The sequence below is a fragment of the Taudactylus pleione genome, unplaced genomic scaffold, assembly GCF_031769625.1.
Source record: "Taudactylus pleione unplaced genomic scaffold, aTauple2 ptg000468l, whole genome shotgun sequence".
Taxonomy (NCBI): Eukaryota; Metazoa; Chordata; class Amphibia; order Anura; family Myobatrachidae; genus Taudactylus; species Taudactylus pleione.
In genome coordinates this window covers 755,193-777,498 of record NW_028284870.1, presented here as the reverse complement: position 1 = coordinate 777,498, position 22,306 = coordinate 755,193, and the positions used below count along the sequence as shown (strand labels likewise).

The window sequence follows — 22,306 nt, the reverse complement described above, 5'->3', positions numbered from 1 at the left end:
CCTCCTTGATATACATGTCCGTGGGCCAGATCACAATATTGCCCCCCTTGTCTGAGGGTTTTATTACTACGTCATGCCAATCATTCATCTTTTTCAGTATTAGCATTTCTTTATTGTTTAAGTTACCATGGATTCTCTTGTTTTTCATATTGGATTTATATAGGTTATCTAAGTCACGGGATACAAGTTCCTGGAATATTCTGACTTCCGGGCAAATTTGTTCTTGAGGAAAGAATTCAGATTGCTTTTTACACATGGGTCGTTTTGATGGGTTGAAGGAGGCTATAGGTGTATTTTCTTCTTCCAAATCCTCAAAAATTCTTAATGCCACACGGTCTTGTTCATCTAAGGTTTGTGATAAAGACTGTGGGACCGTCATATCTGTTTCCATATTCTCCAAGATGTACTCTTTGTTGGCAAAGAACTTTTTCAGAAGTAATTTTCTTCCAAACAATTTCAGATCTTTTTCCCATAGAAAACGGTTGAAGGATCTGGTGGGTGAAAAGGATAAACCTTTTGATAGGATTTTAATTTCACCTTCATTTAAGATACTTTGGGATAAGTTAATAATTTGTAAATTTTCATTACCCATGTCTATTTCCCTTTCCACGTTCTTGTGAAGTATCTGGGTGTTATCTGGGGGTCCCAATTCTGTTCTCCTGGATTTCTTCCTCCCCCTCCTCGTCTTCCTTTTGGATGTTGTCGGCCTCTTGGGCCTCTGCCTACTCCTAAAAAAGGAGAAGATGATGGTTTGTCGTTGTATATCTCACCTCTATATACTGGATTATTGATCCTATTGTCCTCACTAAAGTCTTCCCCTCCTGAAGATTCCGCTTTGGAAGATGTGTAAAATTCCTGGGATCTTGATGTCTGTTTTTTCTGTTCTAGTTTATTCCATCTGAAGATGTTACCAGTTTGGAAGTCTTTTTTGTCCCTATTAAATTTATTCTTCTTTCGATCAATAATGCTTAGTTCGTATGTTTCAAGATCTTTTTTCTGTTTTTTAAAATTTCTTTGAAAATTCAAATCCTTCTCCCAGCTTTCTAATTTCTTCCCCAGGTCTTCAATTTCTTTTTCACAACTATCTAAAATAAGATGGTTGTGTTTGATTAGGATGGACATTAGATCGTTGGAACATTTTAATAATGTAGATTCCCAATCTTTTATTAGATTTTCAGTTGCCAATTTGAATGTCGGAAATACTTTGGGTCTGAGACCTCGTGGTGTAATTTTATGTTTAGAGTAATTCTCCAAAGTAGTGATGTCCCATGAGACTCGAATTTGTCTCTGTAGAACAGATTTTAGTTTATAGAGGTCGTCCCCCCAGTTTTTTAGTTGTATATCTTCTGTAGGGATATCTGGGAAGATTCCTCGGCAGATTTTCAGGAATTTTTCTTCTGGTACTTAGTTCATTTCTTAGAGAGAAGGAGGAAATGATATTGGTTTAAATAGGTGTATACCTCTAGATTATGATGTACAGAAGTACTAGGAACACTTACACTTACAACTCAATGGGCCAAACTTAGTTGGATTTATCTATATTATGGTAGATTACCGGAGTCCTACTGATCAAACTTACCTTTTTATACACCTAAGATTAATCTCCATTGTATTTCTGTTATATCTAGAACAATTTCCCTCTTCTCTGTTCCTTCCCCATAATTAGATATTTACACTAAGAGATCATTTGTTCATATGTTTACTAATACTATTTACTCTGTGATTGGATTTTATTTTAAGACTAATCACGGATGCACATAATATTTCTATATATTACCCGTCCCACTTTCCTCCCATAGCGCTGGCTGAGACACACCAGCAATAAGGGAGTTAATTTTATGCGGCTTCCTATGATACTTATTAGAATCACAGCAATGAGGGAGTTAACTGTACAAAGCACAGGGATTCCATTTAACCTAAGTACGTAGTATGATTACTAACAGAGATTGCCTAATGATCTATGGCTGGTCCGACACACGTGACCCAGAGTAAGGGGTCACGTGAGCTAGTGGACCAATAGATGAGGACTCTCTGCTATTATGGGATTGGAATGTCCTGCCAACAGGCTGTATAAAAGGTGAGAACAGCTGGTCTGTTCGCTATGTGTTGGTGAACAAGCCCACCACGGGCGAAACGCGCGTCCAAAGGACATCAAGGAGGATGGTCAGGCGGGTGCACAGGCCGACCATGACTGCTCTTTCCATTTAAAGGGTAACACTGTATCCTATCATTCAGACCTCCGTGTCTGTTATATTGCCTATAATTTACCATTCAGACTTACTGTGTCTACAATAATGCCTGCATAGATGGCACAGTGTCTTGTGCTCCCATAGGATTGTGAGATGGCTTAATAAATATTTCTTTATATTAGCCACACATTGTACTACCCGGCGCCGGCGTGCTTGTTACTGTGTAGTGCGGACCGCACTCACTGCAGTCCGCACTACACTTATTGATCGGCAGAGGGGGGGGGGTTTCTTGGTATTCAGAACCCCACCTGCATGCACCTATGCACTTCTTCATGCTTTCACTCAATGACACTTGTTTTTGAGTATGAAGTGTTAGTTCTAGTTCTTGCCACAACTTTTCTATGGGTCCAAGTCTGGAATTTTAGTAGGAAATTTTGCAAATGCAGTAATTCCAGTCTTCAGGAAACCCTAACAGTGCATGTTTTCCATACTCGTTGTTGGAGCATAGGTGTATTAATTACTGATTGTAACAGATTTTCGGCTGGAGATAACAATTTTTCCTGTTTCTATTAGGAGACTTAGAAACATGTACTGTTATGCCGGGTACACACTGGACGATATGTCAGCCGATCCAGCAGATCAGACAACATATTGTCCACATCGGGGAGTGTGTACCCACTATGTCGCTGACGATGAGCGCTCCCGCATGTCGACAGCGACATTACCCATTGGACCTGAATGCAGGCACGATGGGTTATATCGTCAGCAGGGCCATGCAGCTGACTGCAGCATGGCCCCCGCTGTCACACCGTCACTCCCAGCCTCGGCAAGTGTGTACGCACTTGTCGATGCCAGCACCACACCAGGTCCCCTCGTTAAGGAGAACGGTACACACTAGACATTGTCTAGAGTGTACCAGCCTTTGGGGTTATCAGAGGACTGTAGTTGGGAACATTGCTCTTACCTGTGGTTCTCCCATCCCCTATCTGTCATGCCTGACTCCAAGGAATGCCCTACTGAGGGGCTGAAAGCTGTGGTCCTGGGTTGAGGGAGAAATCGGTGGCAAGGTGCCTGGATGTACGTTCTCCTCATCGACAAGCAGGTCGCGGTCCTTTGGTCAGGTATCTCATACGAGTGGGAAATGGAGAAATGTATACCCCTGTGGCCCACTGAGAGTATGGATTCTATACCCACAGGTACAGAGTAGGCAAAAAGGGAATTGTTTGCTGAAGTGGTACAATGGGAAACCAAAGGAAAGATCCACAGAGGAGTAGGATGCTTTGCTGGCACTGGAGGAGGGTGGTGATGGAGCTGACTGGCAGAGCACTGGTTGCACGGAGTGTGGATACTGGAACACCGTTGGTACAGGAGGTGGACACAGAGATATAATTTGGATGGAGATGTACTGAGAACATGGTGTGCGAATCCAGACGCACCAGAGAGTGGTTCAGCAATTGTACCCAATAGTGTGTACTGAGTACACAACGTGCAAATCCAGACACCAGAGATTGGTTCAGTGGTTGTACTTAGTAGTGTGTATTAAGTACACAACATGCGACTCCAGACGCACTGAAGAGTGGTTCAGTAGTAGTACTCAATGATGTGTACTGAGGGCCTGATTCAGAGCCGCTCGTAAGCGGCCACTCGGTCGCTCCGAGCGATGTTCGCACAACTGCGCATGCGTATGGGTTGTAATACTCATGCGCGAACCAGTCATTGCGGTAGGAAATTGTGTGCTCGCAAAATAGCGAATGCCTGCTATTTTGAGTGACAGGATGAGGCGTTTGTGGGTGGTAACAGGGGAAGGTGCTTGAAAATGGGGAGTGGAAATCCGAACGCAGGCGTGCCAAACGGTTAAAATGGGCTTTTTAAGGGTGTGCATAATTAGCAAAGCAGCGTCATCGACCACGTCACTTGGTTGTCTTTTAGCCTGAACTGCTCGCATGATTGCTTTAGGAAAATCCAACCACAAGCACTGCGAGCAGTTCATACGCCTTTTGATGTACTCGATTAATATAATAAATAGCGGAGATGACGTAGGATACGAACGGCCAGGGGGCGTATTTTAAAAAATAGCGAGCGCATGTTTCATTAGCTCATTCAGACATAGAGGCGTCAACAGACCGCAAAGAGCGAGCGCTCTATTTAAATATCCGGCCCCTTTTTCTGAACGAGCGAGCGCAAATAGCGTCCGGCTCTGAATCAGGCCCTGAGTACACAGCTTGTGAGTCACAATGCACGGGAGAGTGGTACCATGATGGAACAGGAACCTGGAATAGAATGACGACAAGCATAAACTGGAAGTGACGACATTGCACAGGCAACTTCTTGGTGTCCAGAGCCCAGTTATATACCCTAAGGTAGCAGTTCATTGGAGAAGAGCATCAGCTGATCGAGACTACACTACCATTGGTGAAGGAACAGTCAGGTGAGAAAGACTAACATGGCGGCGCCCATGACAGCAACCTCGGAAACCAAGACAAGGAGCCACACATGGAAGTCCAAGAGCACCTAAGGCAAAATTCTCAGCACGTCACCCGCCGCCACACATGACGTCTGACCGCATGAGAAGTCAGGGGAAGCCAGTGCTGGGGTGAGTAATGGCCGATCCTAGGCCGAACCCTGACACTACCCTTTCCTCTATCCTTTCTCTTGCCTGTATGCTTCAGATGGCGAGTGCTCCCGCTTGTGGATCGCACTCGGCTCCTTCCCTATGGGAAGGAGTCCCGGGTTGTGAAGAGGGATCCTTTCTGATGCCTCCGCCCCTGTACGGCTCCTTCCTGTCATGCATGCGCACTTGCCTCACTGCTCCGAAAGAAGCAGTAAAAAAACACGGGGAGACAGCTGATTTTCAAATCAGCTGTCTCCGCATCCAGATCAATGATGAATTGCTCCGGCGCTCGCGTCGAGTTAGAATGTTATCGGGGTCTGTTCAGCCCCTGTTAATTAACATAATTATTAGACCCCATTGTCAGGCTTTCTAGACTGGGGGATGTATTAAGTAGCTGGGATATCGGTCAATTTTTCTAACACCCACAGACATATTGATATTGACAGTATAATAAACTATCTAGCTTGTTATAACAGTACAGCTATAAATACTTCTAAAGTTGAAGATCTGACAAATAAATGAGTACAATCATAATCTATAAGGAATATTTTTCTTCATTTCAGAAATGGTATCTTCTTATGTCCTCAGTATAGCTGCAAATATAACTGGCTGTATCCTCCAATATAATCCGCCACCTTGTGCTAACAATTGCCTGGCGTTAAAGTACAGACTAATCACAGGAGCCTGCAACAACAGGTAAGCACTTACAATTATAATTTCCAAGATATATATATATATCTACAGTCAGGTGCATAAATATTGGGACATTGACAGAATTTTCATATTTTGGCCTCTATTCACCACCACAATGGCTTTGAAATGAAACAAACAAGATGTGTTTTAACTGCAGACTTTCAGATTTAATTTGAGGGTAATTACATCCAAATCAGGTGAACGGTGTAGGAATTACAACGGTTTCTATATGTGCCTCCCACTTTTTAATATTACTAATAAGAAGCAAAAGAAATAAAAATACATAATTAATTAATAAATGCTAAAATAATTTCCAAAGGTCTATAAACATTGTGAGAGCACTGGTAAAGCTGGGTGGCCATGTCTTGTGGTTTTCCCAAGGCAACTTTTTGTCATTGCATCTTTTTGACTCAAAATATAAAAAATTCCCCTGAGTGAAAGCTACAAAACAAATGCGGGAAAACTGACAAGTGGGGATTAGTTAAATATTAAGGGGCCTATGTATCAAGCTGATTTTTACATAAAATTATGCAGAAATTGCAGTTTCTGCATATTTTTATTTATTGTGCCTACTATATACTAATAGCACAATGCGGGAGACTTCACAGAATTTTCTGCAAAGTGCTTATTATTACTTGAGATCGCATTCCCCATTATTGTCAATGGGGACTATGATCTGCCCCCTATGTAATAAACTCCAAAAAGCTAAGCTTTTCTGAGTTTTGTAGCGGTAGTTTACACCATCTTCAGATGGTGTAAACTATTGTAAGCCTATGGGGTCTTCAGGGGCAAAAGAGATTTTTCTATCTCTTCCTCGTAGCCCCCGGGCTCGGAAGCTGACGCTGTGCTCATGCTCAGTGTCAGTTTCCCCCTGGGGAAGTCTCTCACTTCTGTGAAAGATGTCCCCTAAATGCCGGGGATATGACTCGTGGGGACAGCGGTTACCGCACCCGCTGTCCCTGCAAGTTCCCCTTGGTACACAACTGAGATATTTTCATTAAAAACTAAAATATTCCCGGCAAGATCGATGCATAATAATCATTATTATATTATTAGTACACAGATCCCTTAAACTCTAAAAATCTAAGAGGGTGCGATGAATTAAATCTCTGCATAATTGAGAGGGGTGGGAAGGTGTGTTAGTAAGGAGTTTACCCACCGGAAGGTAAAATGTCCATGTCATGCCTCATTAAAAATGTCAACATTTTCATAAAGAAGTATTATTGAGGAAGCCGTATATGGTACTCAGGGCCTGATTCAGACCTGCTCGCAAGCGGGTCGATGGTGGCCCAATGCGCATGCGCACGACGGAGCCGGCTCCGTCGTGTGCATGCGCGAGGCCCGGATAGCAACGTCACTCTGGGTCTCGTACCAAAGGGGGCATGCTGTCAATGTTGAGTGACAGCACGCCCCCTTTGGTGGGCGGGCTGGGGGAGTGGCTGCCCAAACGGAAGCGTTCCCATGTGAACGCCTCCGTTTGGGGGCGGCCCCACTGACATCACGAGCGATGTTAGTGGGAGAGATTTCGGCTCTGTGAGAGCCGAAATCACTCTGGGGCTTGCGGCAACGAGACCCTACCACAACGGTCTCGTCGCAAACCCGATGGTCACCCACATCTATGCGATCGGCCAGGAGGCCGCTCTAAAAAACAAGAAGGCCAGCCCTGATTCAGAGCGAGCGCTCTGTCAGAGCATCCGGCTCTGAATCAGGTCCTTTGCTCTTCCATTTCCATAGGAGTGGCTCTATAGCAATATTGAAAACGAAGGAAGAGTGGTTCTATGGAAGTGGGCGTCTGCATGTTGTCCGTGCGAGAGCTCTGAGATTGCAGCCACGATCACATCAGTGATCCTTGCTGAATGAGGCCCCATATTCTGTTTTTCTTTACACTGATGAATATTGGTCACAGCAATCAGCATTTAAATATTTAAAATGATACCTCCCTTGCCGTCTATTTGTGTCAGATGAAGCAAATGCGCAATTCGGCTAATACACATATGCAATGTGGCTATCTGCACATACACAGTGCGACTCCTACACATACGCAATGCGGCTCCCACACATGCGCAATGCGACTCCTACACATGCGCAATGTGGCTCCTACACATGCGCAACGCGGCTCCTACACATGCGCAACGAGACTCCTACACATGCGCAATGCGACTCCTACACATTCGCAATGCGACTCCTATACATGCGCAATGCGACTCCTACACATGCGCAATGCATCTCCTACACATGGCAATGCGGCTCCTACACATGGCAAGGCGGCTCCTACACATGGCAATGCGGCTCCTACACATGCGCAATGCGACTCCTACACATAGCGATGTGGCTCCTGCACATACGCAACGCGACTCCTACACATAGCAATGTGGCTCCTACACATGCGCAACGCAACTCCTACACATGCGCAATGCGACTCCTACACATGCGCAACGCGACTCCTACACATGCGCAATGCAGCTCCTACACTTGCGCAATGCAGCTCCTATGCATGGGAATGCGGCTCCTACACATGCGCAATGCGACTCCTACACATACGCAATGCGACTCCTACACATACGCAAGGCGACTCCTACACATGCGCAATGTGGCTCCTGCACGTGTGCAGATCAGAAAAAATGGTCAAACTGTGAAAATACAGCTGCAGCGTACAACTATGACTCAAAGACAACAACTCTTTTATTACACATTCACCACTAACCTATAGGGTGGAATACCGCCCATTATCGGTTACATACGCAATAATATCGCCGGTATGTACATAGAAAATCGCAAAGGACAGCTCTCCCGGTAAGAGCTGTCCTTTGCGATAGAGGGACTTTTTGGTTTATTAACCAAAAGTCCCTCCGGCGTCCTTCTGCACATGCGCTATGGGGGCATTGGATCCCTCTCAGGTCGCATCCTGAAAAGAGGCCCATAGGCTTCTATTAGGTAGCGCCTTAGTAAATATGAGAAATGCGGTAAAGCCCCTGAAAACTGCATTTTTCAGGAGTTTTACCGTATTTTTGCCTTTAGTACATCCCACTGACAGTATGAATGGTATATGGTATACTGTATGTCTCTATGTAATGTAGTATAATTGTCCTTTAAACCTATTTCAGCTATTTATTTTTGAAAATGAATTTTAAAGAAAAACTTTTACAAGCAATACTTTTGTTTGGGTAATTAGCAGAACTAATAGTAACTTACACAATATCTCATCTATTATGTATGCACTCTGGTTGGTAATGAAAGGCATTACTCAGCAACTCATAATGACATTGTTAAACCACAGGGTAATTTGTTAATACAGGTCTAACACATCTCTACAGCACTGTATAGACTAATTTGTGAATGTTTCAGAATTACAAGATATTTAATTGACCAAATCATTCGGAAAATTATTAAAACATGGAGAATGAATCATTTTAATCTGTTTTTAAACATTTTTCTATATAAACAATATCAATCAATTCGGCAACTGTAAATTTGCAGGAATGTAGGTAATTTTTCCAGCCATTAATCTATAATTTATATATTTCATATAATAGAATCATTGTCTGGTGTTTAATACAAATAAATAGATGATACTTATAAATGAGATCATTTACAAATCCAATAATCGTGTAATTTAGTTAAGTGAAATCGCATTATAATGAATATACTTCTAAGTGGTAAAGACGGTAAAGAGAATCTTAGTTGCTAAAAACTAAACAACAATAATTCGGAGGCCCTGGAGAACCGTTTACAAATTTAGTTTAACTTTGACTACTTGAAACTTTGAGTAACAACAGTCTGAAGATTATATTACTCCCAGTGCTCACCAGGTGGGAAATATTATGCTCGATTAGGTCAGCAGGCAATCTAAAACAGAAGCACCAATGTCAAATACAAATGTCAAATACAGATTCTTTGCTACATAGATGACGACACATCTCCATAGACTGTCCAGGAGACTCCCAAATATAAGGTTGTGCTCTTAGCAGAGGGGTATTATGAGAGGAGAGGGCCAGTGTGCATTCTCCATCCAGGCTTCCTCCTCTCTCCCCAGCGGCTGGCCGCACACTGACAGCAGCAGTAGAAGCTGGGCACTAGTCTGTGCCCAGAGTCTACTGCGCATGGTCAAGTCACCGGGAAATTGTGTGCAGCGCTGCTACAGCCGATGACTTCGGAGGGGTAGGTATCAAAATATATGGGTGCAGGGTGTGCAGTGTGGACCCAGGGTCCCGTGTGCACCGCACTCCCTGCACCCATTATAGATACACCCTGGCTCTTAGGGCCCGAATCAGTGATTTATGCAATGCCAATATTTACATAGATTGATTTTTAGCCATTGCGCATGTGTGAAAGCCATACTGTGCATGTGCAATGACTGGTTTGCCATTACGCTGGCACAGAGGATTCACTCGCAAAATGAGTGACAGGTAGTCAGCATTTGGGGGAGGTAACGGGGGAGTGGCTATGGAAATGCAGGCGTGTCTGACCAGTTAAATGCTGTTTCACGGACATACATAAATCATACTTACCGACTTTTTAGGAATCTTTCTCAGGAGCAGGCCGGGGAGGAGATCTGCTCTCAGCTTCAGGGGGCGGGGCCAGATTTGCGGGTCCACCTTGAGGGGCGTGGTTAAATGACCAAATTTGCATCAATTAGCCCCTCCCTACGTACCTGCATATGTCTCGTAAAATCTCCCCATCCTGCCCACTTCACTGGGAAGTTGGCAGGATTCGAGAGATTTGCCTACTCTTTTGTGGGTGCGGTGGGTTACCCCCCAAAATTGGGAGCCTACCGTGACTCCCGGGTGAGTAGGCAAGTATGGCATAAATTAGCCATTGTAATCTCCTTTGTAGCACGAGAGCTCTCAGCATGTCAGGAGAGACGCAGTGTTTGAGACAGGTCACACTTCACTTAGAAGCTTCGTAGCTGCTCGATCTGTATCTGTGTTTCCAATGTTTACGCTGTTGAGCGTTGTTGGACTGATATGAGAAGGCAGCAGTGGGTGTCGCTATGCTCGGGAAAGCTTTGGAAGTCATAAGGTTATTTTTTCATGAGAGATTGCAGGTGGGAATGTATTAGCGTAAATTTCGGAATCAGACCCAGAGACTCCAGCCCCACGCACTGCGCCATGCACACTCACCTCCCGCTTGCTCCTGCCCTCCATGGTCTTTAGATAAATATCAGCGTGCTTATAACTAATCATTCAGTGTACACATGGACACAGAGCCAGCCCTATCCAATTTAGTGCTCTAGGCAAGTTTTAAGCTGGTGCCCCTTAACTTTAGAAAGCTAAACTTATAAAACAAATTTAATAACAGCCAACCTGGGTCTGTGATACTCATAAGATGAAAATCTGTGGTATGCAGAAAAAAACATTTATTGAACAATGGTGCAGTACATAGCTACTATATGTTCTAAAGAAGTAATTACAACTTTTTGTCGACTTCCACTATGCCCAATGCTGCACATGTGTTAGCACCTAACTTTTAGGCTCTCCCCGATCTGCCGAATGATCTTGTGAACCAGTTTGATTGCTGATTATAATGGCAGTATGGATGGCAAGATAGCTGCATGCGAGAATTAGGGGTACGTCTCTGGATTGGCTAAGAAAAAGGAGACATATACTAAATTGTTTCCTAATCAATTCCTTGCAGTATTTACGTAAAAGAAACTATTTTTGGGGCACACACAAAATATGTAAGAAATGATGTAAATTTTAATACTTCACTATTAATACATTTTGAATAAAATAATATTGAACAAATTTGTGGTCATTATTGAGTAGCGACCATGTTCAAACATGAACATTAAAAATATTGTTTAAATTAAAGCAAGTATCTGCTGATACATATATTCTGAAAAAGTCAAGAGATTATCTCAAATATCTAAAAATAATCATCATCTCTAATCAGTTAAGACCTATTTTGTAAGCAGAGGGGTACAAAGGGACAATGACCTGTTCTGATATCAGCTGCAATGTTTAAATACAAGCAGTATTTATACAGCATGGTGGCTGTCCTCACACAAATGCAAGCTATTAAATAAACGTCAGCAATATGTTAAACAAAGCATAAACAATATGTTTTATATGTCTCAAAGTTTTTGTACCAACAAAGAATCAGTAATACATAGAATCAGTTGATAGTCATTTTCATGGCATGTACTTATATATGGCAGGGAGAAAGTCACTAAATAATTAGTAATTAGTAAATGCTTCAGGTGTAAATAACACTATTGTCATGTGCTTTAACAGGCAGATATAGGTGAGTGAGTCTTAAAGAGGATTACCTAGATTGGTACCTGTTCACATATGTAATATATGAGAGGGATAGTGAAGTTATCAGCAATGAGATGCAGCCAGTGCCTCTGCTGTCAGCCGTCTTGCCTAGGTATAGGGTGGCTGATGAGAGAGCCCCAGTGTCAGACTGGGGCATAAAGGACCCAGCAGAGTAATGCAGTAGTAGGGGTCCATGCTTAAGGGATGTGGTCATCCACCAGAGGGGGTGAAGCCAGCCATCACAGTTGTTTGGCTAACCATTAGGCAAACATTGGTGTAGTTTCTATGGGGTCTATTTAAGGGGTAAAAAAGCTCAGAGGAATTGAAAATCCAAGTACATAACGCTTCTCAATATGTCGGTAACTCTTTTCTTCTGTCTTCACTGGTGCACTGCTTACAGGAAGTCCCTGCTTTCTGTTATTACCTACAATAAAGTTGGGTTTAAATGAAAAAAAAAATAGTTCTGCTTTTTTTTGTGTTTGTGTGTGTTTACATCTCAGATGCCGGAGATCATGTATGCGTATAACTATGCAGCCGATGGTAAGGAGGGGCCAGAAACCGCCGAAGGGTGAACTTAACGTTCACCCTTACTGTCAGCAGGGTTCTTAGTAAACATTGTGGTAGCCGGCTCCTGCTTCGCAGCATTTGCAGGCGAAGCAGGAATGGCATTAAGTCCACGGTATGTGGAGTTTTATTAAATAGACCCCTATAGAAGAAAACCAAGAACCAATGTTTTTCAGTGGTCCTACTCCACAAGGTAATTGACCCTCCAATAGAGGAACAATGTACAATTCAGTGCACAGTCTGGAACATGATGCGTAGAGGAGGGTGTATGGTCCTTAGACAGTAGGGCCCATAGGGGATCTCCCGTGTACCCCTGTGGACCAGTCCAACCTTGTAGAGCTCTCACTGCTGGTGATAATTAGAGTCAGATAAAATGGGAAGCTCCACCTCTCATACAGATGTTAGATGGTTTCTGTTACTCATAGAGTATTGCAGGGCTGAAATGCATCAAAGAAAGGAGAGACTATAGTATCTGTGAGAATAAATAGGGAGGTAGAAGATATGTAACCTGCTTCCAGGAGCATTCACCCACTTCCCTATGTAGCCCCTCAGCTGGCAGAGGACTTGTGCCTGTGATGCAGGGGGGGAGATGCAAGAAGTCCTGAAGCATTATCAGCGCACGTTATCTGTGCTGATACCGCTTCTCCCCGATGTATGATCGGGAGGTTGGGTGGTAAATGACAGAGGTGCTATGTGCCCCTGTCATTATCGGCGTTGCTATCTACAAGATGGCAGCGCCAATTACCTGGGCCATGTATGAATGGTCAGATCACCTGACCGTTCTGCCCGCTGTAGCTGTCGTTATCGACAGCTACAACCTGGCACAGCCCTATTCCCACAGCAGGGACAGCGCTGTTCATGCTGCGGTGGCTGCCGGCTCCAGGCTGCACGTGGGGATCTTGCGATACTTGCAAGATTCCGTGCATGCTCAGTGGAGCTGGCCGGGATTGAGACAGCGCATCAACCCTAGGCTGATGCGCTGCGGTCTCTAGCAGGTAGCGCCGGAGGGGGGAGTTATCGCTCCCCCGCTCTGACCGATGAGATGTTTATACATCTCATCGGTAGTGCTTCCAGCTTCACCTCAGTAAGGAGGCAAAGCAGGAAGCATTATAGCAGCATGTAAAGTGCCGCTATAATACATCTACCCCATGGTCCCATCTGGATTTAACGTACTTTCACTCTAAACAGAGCCTGATCACAAAGCATAAAGGAATTAAGCAGACAAAATTATCATGTTTAATGTGTTTTTTTCAGAAATAAAGTCAAATAAGTAAATTTTTCTGAATGGTCAAATGTTATAGGTTTTTATGTTTTTTTAGGAATAACCCTACCTGGGGTGCTTCAAATATTCTTCTGTCTCGATGGCTTCCATCACAATATGAAGACGGGATCAGTGAGCCAAAGGGGTGGAATCAAAATTTCCTCTACAACAATTTCCATCTTCCTCCAGTAAGAACTTTCCATATTTGGTTTACAATGCTCACAGTCTGCTTGCAGGCCTTGTGATGCAATGGGAATCTGGGATATTTTCATTCATGTTTTCTATTGTGAATGTCTTCATTTGTCACAACATTTCTTGATTGAATTTTATTTGTTTTTAAACATCTGGAACAGAAATGCATCAGTGGGTGCTGCCCTCCCCCCAGACTACCATTGGCTAGTTATACAGGCATTTGGGGTGCAGTCAGATACAGGAGGGAGGCACTGATTGCTCCATCCCGGCTGCAGCAGCTGTGATACATACGTGGCACTAATCCCCGGGGAGTTTACTTTCTTGGTGGACATCCGGCAATATTAAAAACAAGTTCAAAGGTACAGTTAGAGTTATGTTTTCTTCCGCCCAGCCCCCCCCCTCCCCCCTCTGCTATTTTTGGTCCATGCTGCAGACCCCACTGGTCAACCACCACTGAGAAATAAGGATGAGGCAGAGATGAAACAAAGGTAGAGACATACAGTATAATGGAGCCCTATGGTTGTCTCAGGTTAACAAAGGGAATGACTGAATGCCAAGGGTACTAAGTACTCATGCACCAGTCCTGCCTGGCCAGAAAGGGATAGATCACTGCGAGCCTACTGGGTCATTAAGCCTGCAGTAGTAACACCTGGAATGAAATTCATTATTTTAAGGTTGAAATTTAGAAATTAGCTTGAACTTTAATAGCATTGAATGGTTAACTTGTAATAGTGTAAAAGATGCAGAAAGTAGTTAAAATGTTGCTATTCATTGTAAAACAATTCTAATGGTGCAAACACACGGTCAGATTTGTCAGATGAACGTTTTTTACAACGATTTTAACTATTTCATCTTTGATGAACGATTGAACGATTACTGACTGTATTAAAATGAATGAAATCGTTAAAATCTGACTGCAAACACATCAGATTTCAGAGATCGTTATCTGACATGCGGGAATACGCATCGTTCGTCGTTGCATGCCCCACATGTCAAAAATATGAACAATTGAACGATTATTACAATCGTTATCGTTCATATCTGAAACAAAATCTGACCGTGTATATGCAGCATTACAGATATCAAGATTGTGTAGCAGAAATGTTTATTTAAACTAGAGGTGACAGTTTATTTATTGTTGCTGTAATGTAAAGGAATGATTATCGTTTAACTTTAATCTAATCAGAGTAATCTTGTCAGTCCAATTGAGTTTTTTCCCTTACCATAACGCCAACTGTATAAAGGCTATGTTAAATGTGCTCTGATTTCCAGGAACAAGCTTCATCCGTCTCCGTCAGGTTTGATACTCTATAGCTGTAACCCAAGGATGAAGATTTGCCTTCCTAAGTAGATCTCAGGCGAGAGCATCACAATATGTTATGGCTATATTTAGCTTATTTTTATCTAACTGCCATATTACTATGTTTATTATTTATTTATTTATTTATTAACAGTTTCTTATATAGCGCAGCATACTCCATTGCGCTTTACAATCTGAATCAACATTAACATTTTACTGGGTTGTAAAAGACTTACATACATACATAAAAGACATATACGTAAAAGACATACATAAAGGTAAGAGGGCCCTGCTCGCGAGCTTACAATCTGTCAGGTAGGAAATATGTATAAGTTATGCCTACAAAAATATATTCAAAATATCAGCACTGTTTTATGTTTTCAGGTTCGAGAAGTTACAAATAAAATAATTCATGCATCGAATGGGAATTTTCAGGAGGATGGTTTATATTCCCATATAATAATTGAATGGGGACAATATATAGACCATGACATGGCTTTCACACCACAAAGTATTGGTAAAGCACAAGCCATGTGGGGAATTAACTGTCAGTCAACTTGTAAGAGGCAGAAGTCCTGTTACCCCATAGAGGTAGGTAACCTGACATTTTTATGTTTCCAAATCTGATTGTTACTGAGCAGCGCTGTAAGAATTTGTAATCTTGGGTGGTCAACTTGGAAGATGTGCTACTGGACATTACCATAATGTCTAGCTGCACACATTACGCTCTTTTACGGTAGGCATTCATCACTAATTATATCCCTCACATCTCCATATGGTGCAAGGAAAAATGGCAATGTTACCGACCTCAAAATGCCTACGCTCAGCCATTCTGAAAATAATTTGCAGCCATCACAAGGAATCAAATTCCCCGCTAAGAAAGCAGAGTACTGACAATTGGAGTAATGAGTCATATCACCACCACCACATAGCACAGGGCCTGATTCAGAGATATATGCAATGCTGATATTTTTGCAGTTCAGTGATTAATGGTAAACTGCGAATGCATATAAGTAGTACTGCACATGCATAGGCAAATGCAGGGGCGTTTCCGGTTGCCTACAAACCCCCTTCCTCAACCAACACCATGACCATAATAACAGTACAAATAATAAAAATGTACTAGAACTGCGTGTTGGAAAGATCTCAGTATCACAAATTAAATAATAACCACCACCAGTAATGCACCAACTAAGAGTTCTAAGAGTTCTGGAAGACATGCACTATTAGGGGTGCATTACTATAGTCCATCTATAGGGTTAATATTTAATACTGTATCACTATCCAGTGCACAATGAGACCAATGTGTACATATATGTCTAGAGAAATGGTAAGTTCTTCTGTCACTCCCCCAAACTCCAGGACTTGCTCCAATATTCTGGAATGGTGCCCATGTCTGAAATAAAAACATTTAGCTCAGACAGGATGGCCCTACCAGGGCCGTAACTAGGGTAGTGCGACCTATGCCATGGCACAGGGCACTGCAGGGCAGGGGGCACTGTTTGGGCCTGTCAATTTTCTGTTTATTATTATTATTACTTGTAGCTTCCTCTTCTTTTATCCCCAGCATCTCCGGGCCTCCCCTATCTCTTCCCTGGCCCTTCCCCATTAGACCATTGCCCTTTTTTCGGTTGTGTTATCTCAAATCTATCTAAAAACCAGGGGGGTGCCAATGCTCTTTCTGGCACAGGGCACCAAAAAGTCTAGTTACAGCTATGGGCCCTACCACCGCGCCTAATGTCATAACTTAGTTCTCTTGCCCTGTATATGTCGGAATTATGACATATATAACACCCTTAGTGGTTTTTACTGTGTGTAATGAATATTATATTAAAATTTGGAAATTACAGCAATGTGATATATAGGGTCTGATATTGTGTGTTGTATACCCTTAGAATTGTTTATATGTTTTAATGCATATTAGAGTACTAATGTACCAATGTAATATTTATTATACCTGTATATGTTCAGTATTTTAAGGGCAGAGGGTGATTGTTTGGGAACTTATAGTTTTACATATATATATATATATACTGTATATGTGTTATGTGAGAAATGGTGGCACAGGTCTTTATTGATAGGGATGACGTGACTTGGGGGCAGGCGACTCCAGTTAGTCTGCTGTTCCCCCTCGAGAGCCTGCTACACTGACTGTCCAGCTCTGCGGCGTTACCTCAGGGTGGGCGCTGTAAGCCGCTGTGTCCTGGGACAGTTTGTAGCAGAGAGGGCAATTGGAGAAATGTCCCCTCAAGTGGGGCTCCAGTGCTGACAGGCCGTGAGAAGCGGGAGCTGGAAGGTGGAAGTGTTGCATTGGCCGCGCTTGTCAACACATCAGAGTCGGAAAGTGTGACAGCGGCTGGGCAGAAGGAGGTGCGTTGAGGTGGCCTATTCTGTCATTAACCAAGGGGCCTTGAGTGAAAAGTGATAAGGTGCCAGCCAATCCGCTACTAACTGCCATTTCACAGGCTGTGTTTGAAAATGACAGTTGGGAGCTGATTGGCTAGCACCTTATCACTTTTCACTCTGTCTCCTAACACTGCTTAGTAAATAGACCCCTTATCTCCTCTGGGGAGAGACAGCAGGAACAGTGAGTAGTGATAGTTACACATAACCGCATCAGCACCCCAGGCTATATACCAGAGTGTCTAAGAGCAGAGAGAAAGGCACATAATCGCTAGTATTAACATTTCACGAAGTGACTGCAGCATATGAGAGGAGTAGGGGGAGTGAGGGTAACATCATTGCTAATTAAAGTACACCAGAAACATCCTGAAAGGATTAGAGCTACTTATAGATAGAGGATAAATCATTAATCAAACCATCCAGGATTTCCATCTTCCTGTCTCAAGAAAGTCATCATTAGTCACTTAGATACAGTCACAAGTTAACTTGAAGCAGATTGCGTTATATCAATTAAACAATTTTGCAACACTATCAAAACTAAATCTATTTTATTGCTACAATATTACTCTAGATGGATCCTAAAACCTTAATAAGGCTCATGAATCTCTGGCTATCACCTCAGTTCTACTAGTAGCACCAACCAAGCTTTTGGTATATCTTCAGGTAATTTTAGTGAAAAGAAATCCTGCATTTGCCATCTAGTAAAAAACTTGATCACCCTCAAACTTAGCTCAAACAGCAAATCACTGTCCAGAGGCCAGTACAGGTGATTGGAGGTGGAGTATTTAGTGAAAGATAAAAGTAAACCTGAAACATGAGAAAAATTATTAAAAACCAAGCTTCAAATGTGATTTTTCAAATGCAAACTTAATCCAAACTTCAAATCACAGGCCTCAGGCCAGTATAGGTAAATTGAGATGCTAGTAGTCTTAACATCAATACAGCAAGGTGGACAAAGCCCATAATCATTATTTCAGTTATATGCTAAATATTTTTGCTGTTAAAAAAAATATTTAAAAACATTTTTAAAGAGGATAAGACTGTTTAAGACATTTATCAGCATATTCTGAATATATACTGTTGTTATCATTTCTAGCCTCTTGGATTGTTACAAAGACTGTATCCTCCCTTTCTCTGAACTCTTGTCAGTCATTATTGAGTTTTCTCTATGTAGACTATCAGCAGATGCAGAACTATCCCTTGTGCACCTTTTAAATATGCTCTAGGAGTTCTCATTGATTGCTCACTGCCTAGGTAAATGTAGAATCCTATCATATTATTGAACTTGTGCATTTATCCATCTTTACCTATTTTAATGTTATGCTTATGTCTATAAAATGTATATGTTTAATCATTACCTTTTAGAATGTAAGCTCTCACGAGCAGGGCCATCTACCCTCTTGTGCTTCTCCTTACTATAGTGTCATTTACTTCTTACTCACCACTAGGGCACCTAACACTTGGTTGCTTATGCTCTGTTGCTTATCTGGGTGATATGGTCGCTAATGTAGCAATATATATTATCCATGTCCTGTATTGTATTGTTCTGTAAGTCACTTGTATACAATTTGTTTTTGTACTTTGTAAGGCGCTGCGGAACACTTGTGGCGCCATATAAATAAATGATAATAATAATAATAATAATTACCTACCTATTTGACTCAGGGTTATTACCCTGTTTGTGATTGGTGATCCACTTGTGCCAACATATAGTGGACTTGATCCAGGCTCATGTTTCAGTTTTATGATTAACTCATTTATGATGGAATATGTGAGGAGTCGTGATTAAAAAAGTTATCTTTCTATAGATAACAGGTGATGATATTTTGTTTATAATATACATTTTGAACTTAAAATTGTGAAACACAAATGATATATACAGGTGTACATTCAAAGGTCACTATGATGTTATAATGACCTTATATCACAAGGGACCTGTGAAGACAGTGTCATATTTATATCCTCTATTATATATTGTTTCATATTTTGTATTCTTCATATTATTTTACAAAGTTAGTGTTTTTTAATATACAGTATGCTTATTAAAAGTGAAGTCCTAATTTTGACAAAAAGAGTGCCTCAAAAAAAGAATATATCATCTTACTTTTCAAACATACACAGAAACAGGAACTAAATTACCAGTGGTGCAGCCGTTGCACTGCACTGGGGCCCCTGGGGACTAATGGGCTCGAGTGTGCCCAGACTAGCAATATTTCCCTGCCGCTGCAGGTGATGTGTGTGTGTTGGGGGAGGGGCTCTGGTACTCTCTCGCCCAGGGAGCAAACATTTCTAGCTATGGCTCTGGGTCACCCACTGGCTCCCCTGCCACCATCTGTCTACCCCTGTCACCCTCTGCCTTCCCAGTCATCCACTGCCTCTATTATCCTCACCACCCACTTCCTCTCCCTATCACACACAGCCTCTCTCTGTTACTCTTTGCCTCTTTAGTCACCCACTGCCTCCCCTTGCCACCCACTACCTTCCCTGCCTCCCCCTGCCTCCTGCTGTCTCCTACTGCTTGTTCCTTTTACCCTTTGCCACCGACTGCCTCTCTCTGCCACCCTCTGCCTCTCCTTGTTATCCTCTGGCCCTCAGTCACCCAGTTTCTCTATTATACTTGCCTCCCACTGCCTTCTGTTGTCACCCACTACCTCTCTCTGTCACCCACTGCCTCCCCATGACACTCACTGCCTCCTGCTTTCACCAACTGATTGTCCCTGTTATCCTCTGCCACTGACTTCCTCTCTCTGTCAGCCACTGCCTCTTCCTGTCACCCTCTGCCTTCCCAGTCATCCACTGCCCCTGCCTGTCACCCACTGTCTCTCCCTGCCACTGTCTGCCTCCACAGTCATCCACTGCTTCTCCCTGTCAGTATCACTGCCTCCACAGTCATCCACTGCTTCTCCCTGTCAGTATCACTGCCTCCTTCAGATATACAATGCTTCTCCCTGTCAGTATCACTGCCTCCCTCAGACATACAATGCCTCTCCTTGTCACCCTCTGCCTTTCCAGTCATCCACTGCCCCTGCCTGTCACCCACTGTCTCTCCCCCTGCCACCATCTGCCTCCACAGTCATCCACTGCTTCTCCCTGTCAGTATCACTGCCTCCCTCAAACATACAATGCTTCTCCCTGTCAGTATCACTGCCTCCCTCAGACATATAATGCCTCTCCCTGTCACCCTCTGCCTTCCCAGTCATCCACTGCCCCTGCCTGTCACCCACTGTCTCTCCCTGCCACCATCTGCCTCCACAATCATCCACTGCTTCTCCTTGTCAGTATCACTGCCTCCCTCAGACATACAATGCTTCTCCCTGTCAGTATCACTGCCTCCCTCAGACATACAATGCTTCTCCCTGTCAGTATCACTGCCTCCCTCAGACATATAATGCCTCTCCCTGTCACCTACTACCTTTTCCCATGGGAAGGAGGATGGGAGGCCAAAGCATAGTTTTGGACCAGAGCTCACTAGTCGCCAGTTCCACCACTGACAAGAGAAGCCTGTATGGTGGAATGCTTGCTATAGTGTCTTACCCTCATGGATACACAGATTAAAGATGCATTTGTTTTCACCCACCTATAACTCTCTCCAATGGCCAATATTGCAGCACAGCTTCAGCTAACAAGCCTCTCCATGCACTCCCCTATCTACAGTACAATAGCACCTGAAATCACGAGGGGGGGACTTATATGCAATCCAAAACACTTGAAATCCGACATGTCCAGCAAAATTATGTTTTGCCTAATTTTGAGAACTAAATTTGGTTGTAGGAACTGAGCCATGACTCAGTACCCCAAAATTTGGATCTGTCGGATATCTCTAATTGCACAACTCTATTCAAAACTTGTATACTTTTTTTGTAGAGCAGCAACTTTATATCTTATTTGAACACTACAGTGTATGGCTTAAAATGAAAGAAGAAAAAGTTATAAAAACAACATACTTTAAAGCTTGCAAACAGGGCAGAAGATGAAAACAAAAATCCTATGTGTCACTACGATAAATACTATTTGATTTTCTGGTCCAGAAACAGTGAAAGTACAGTCACGAATAGAACCCAAATAATAGCAGCTTGTACAAAGTGTTCTTTCAGAATTTCAAATAACTCAGACAGGGCACTACACGACCATCAAGATGATAGGCACTGGGCTGCAATATGTGTTGGATTCTAACCACAGATTAATACTAGCCTATATGAGATGTGTCTTCTGCCCGGAGAGATGATAATTGTCCAATTTGGCCACACGAATGACAAACACGTCTAATCTATTTATATTGGATGAATCTACAAATGCTGAGCTATAAAGCTACTTTTCTGATATGGCTGACAATACTGCATCCTATTAAACTACTATGTAATCATTAAATGCGAGGATAAAATTATCCCTATTTTACGTGATAGGACCTCTGTTGAAGTATATATCAAGCTAGGACAAGTGGAGGTTTTTTGCCTTAGCAACAAATCAGATCTTTGCTGTCATTTATTCAGTTCATTCTGTAAAATGCTAGTTAGTTTCTGATTGGTTGTTAAGACCTCCACGTGTCCTCTTTAGAAGGATTGATAAAGCTCCTCCATAGTTACCTTACTTTATGCAGGATCCATAGCACATGTTCTTTAAACCAAAGTTTTTCTTTCATAGTATTACAGTATATTATAACTGGATGCGGTCAATACCCCGGGTGTGAGCCAGCACTTAGAATACCGGCACCGGAATCATGACACCTGTCAAAATCCTGAGCGCTGGCATCCCGTACCCAACACGTTATAACAATGCAATGTTTATAAACTGAATACAAATTGTTTTGGTGCCATTAGCATATTATTCTGGACAGAA

At 42.7% G+C, this 22,306-nt stretch overlaps 1 protein-coding gene across 1 annotated transcript in view; it reads left to right on the top strand.

Annotated features, from left to right (window-relative positions):
• TPO (thyroid peroxidase) overlaps positions 1 to 22,306 on the top strand; it is a 300,270-nt gene that overhangs the window by 35,001 nt on the left and 242,963 nt on the right. The window contains exons 4-6 of the mRNA XM_088448842.1: positions 5,364 to 5,496; positions 13,634 to 13,763; positions 15,452 to 15,658. Coding sequence (XP_088304968.1) covers positions 5,364 to 5,496; positions 13,634 to 13,763; positions 15,452 to 15,658 — 470 coding nt within the window. The remainder of the gene's footprint in view (positions 1 to 5,363; positions 5,497 to 13,633; positions 13,764 to 15,451; positions 15,659 to 22,306) is intronic.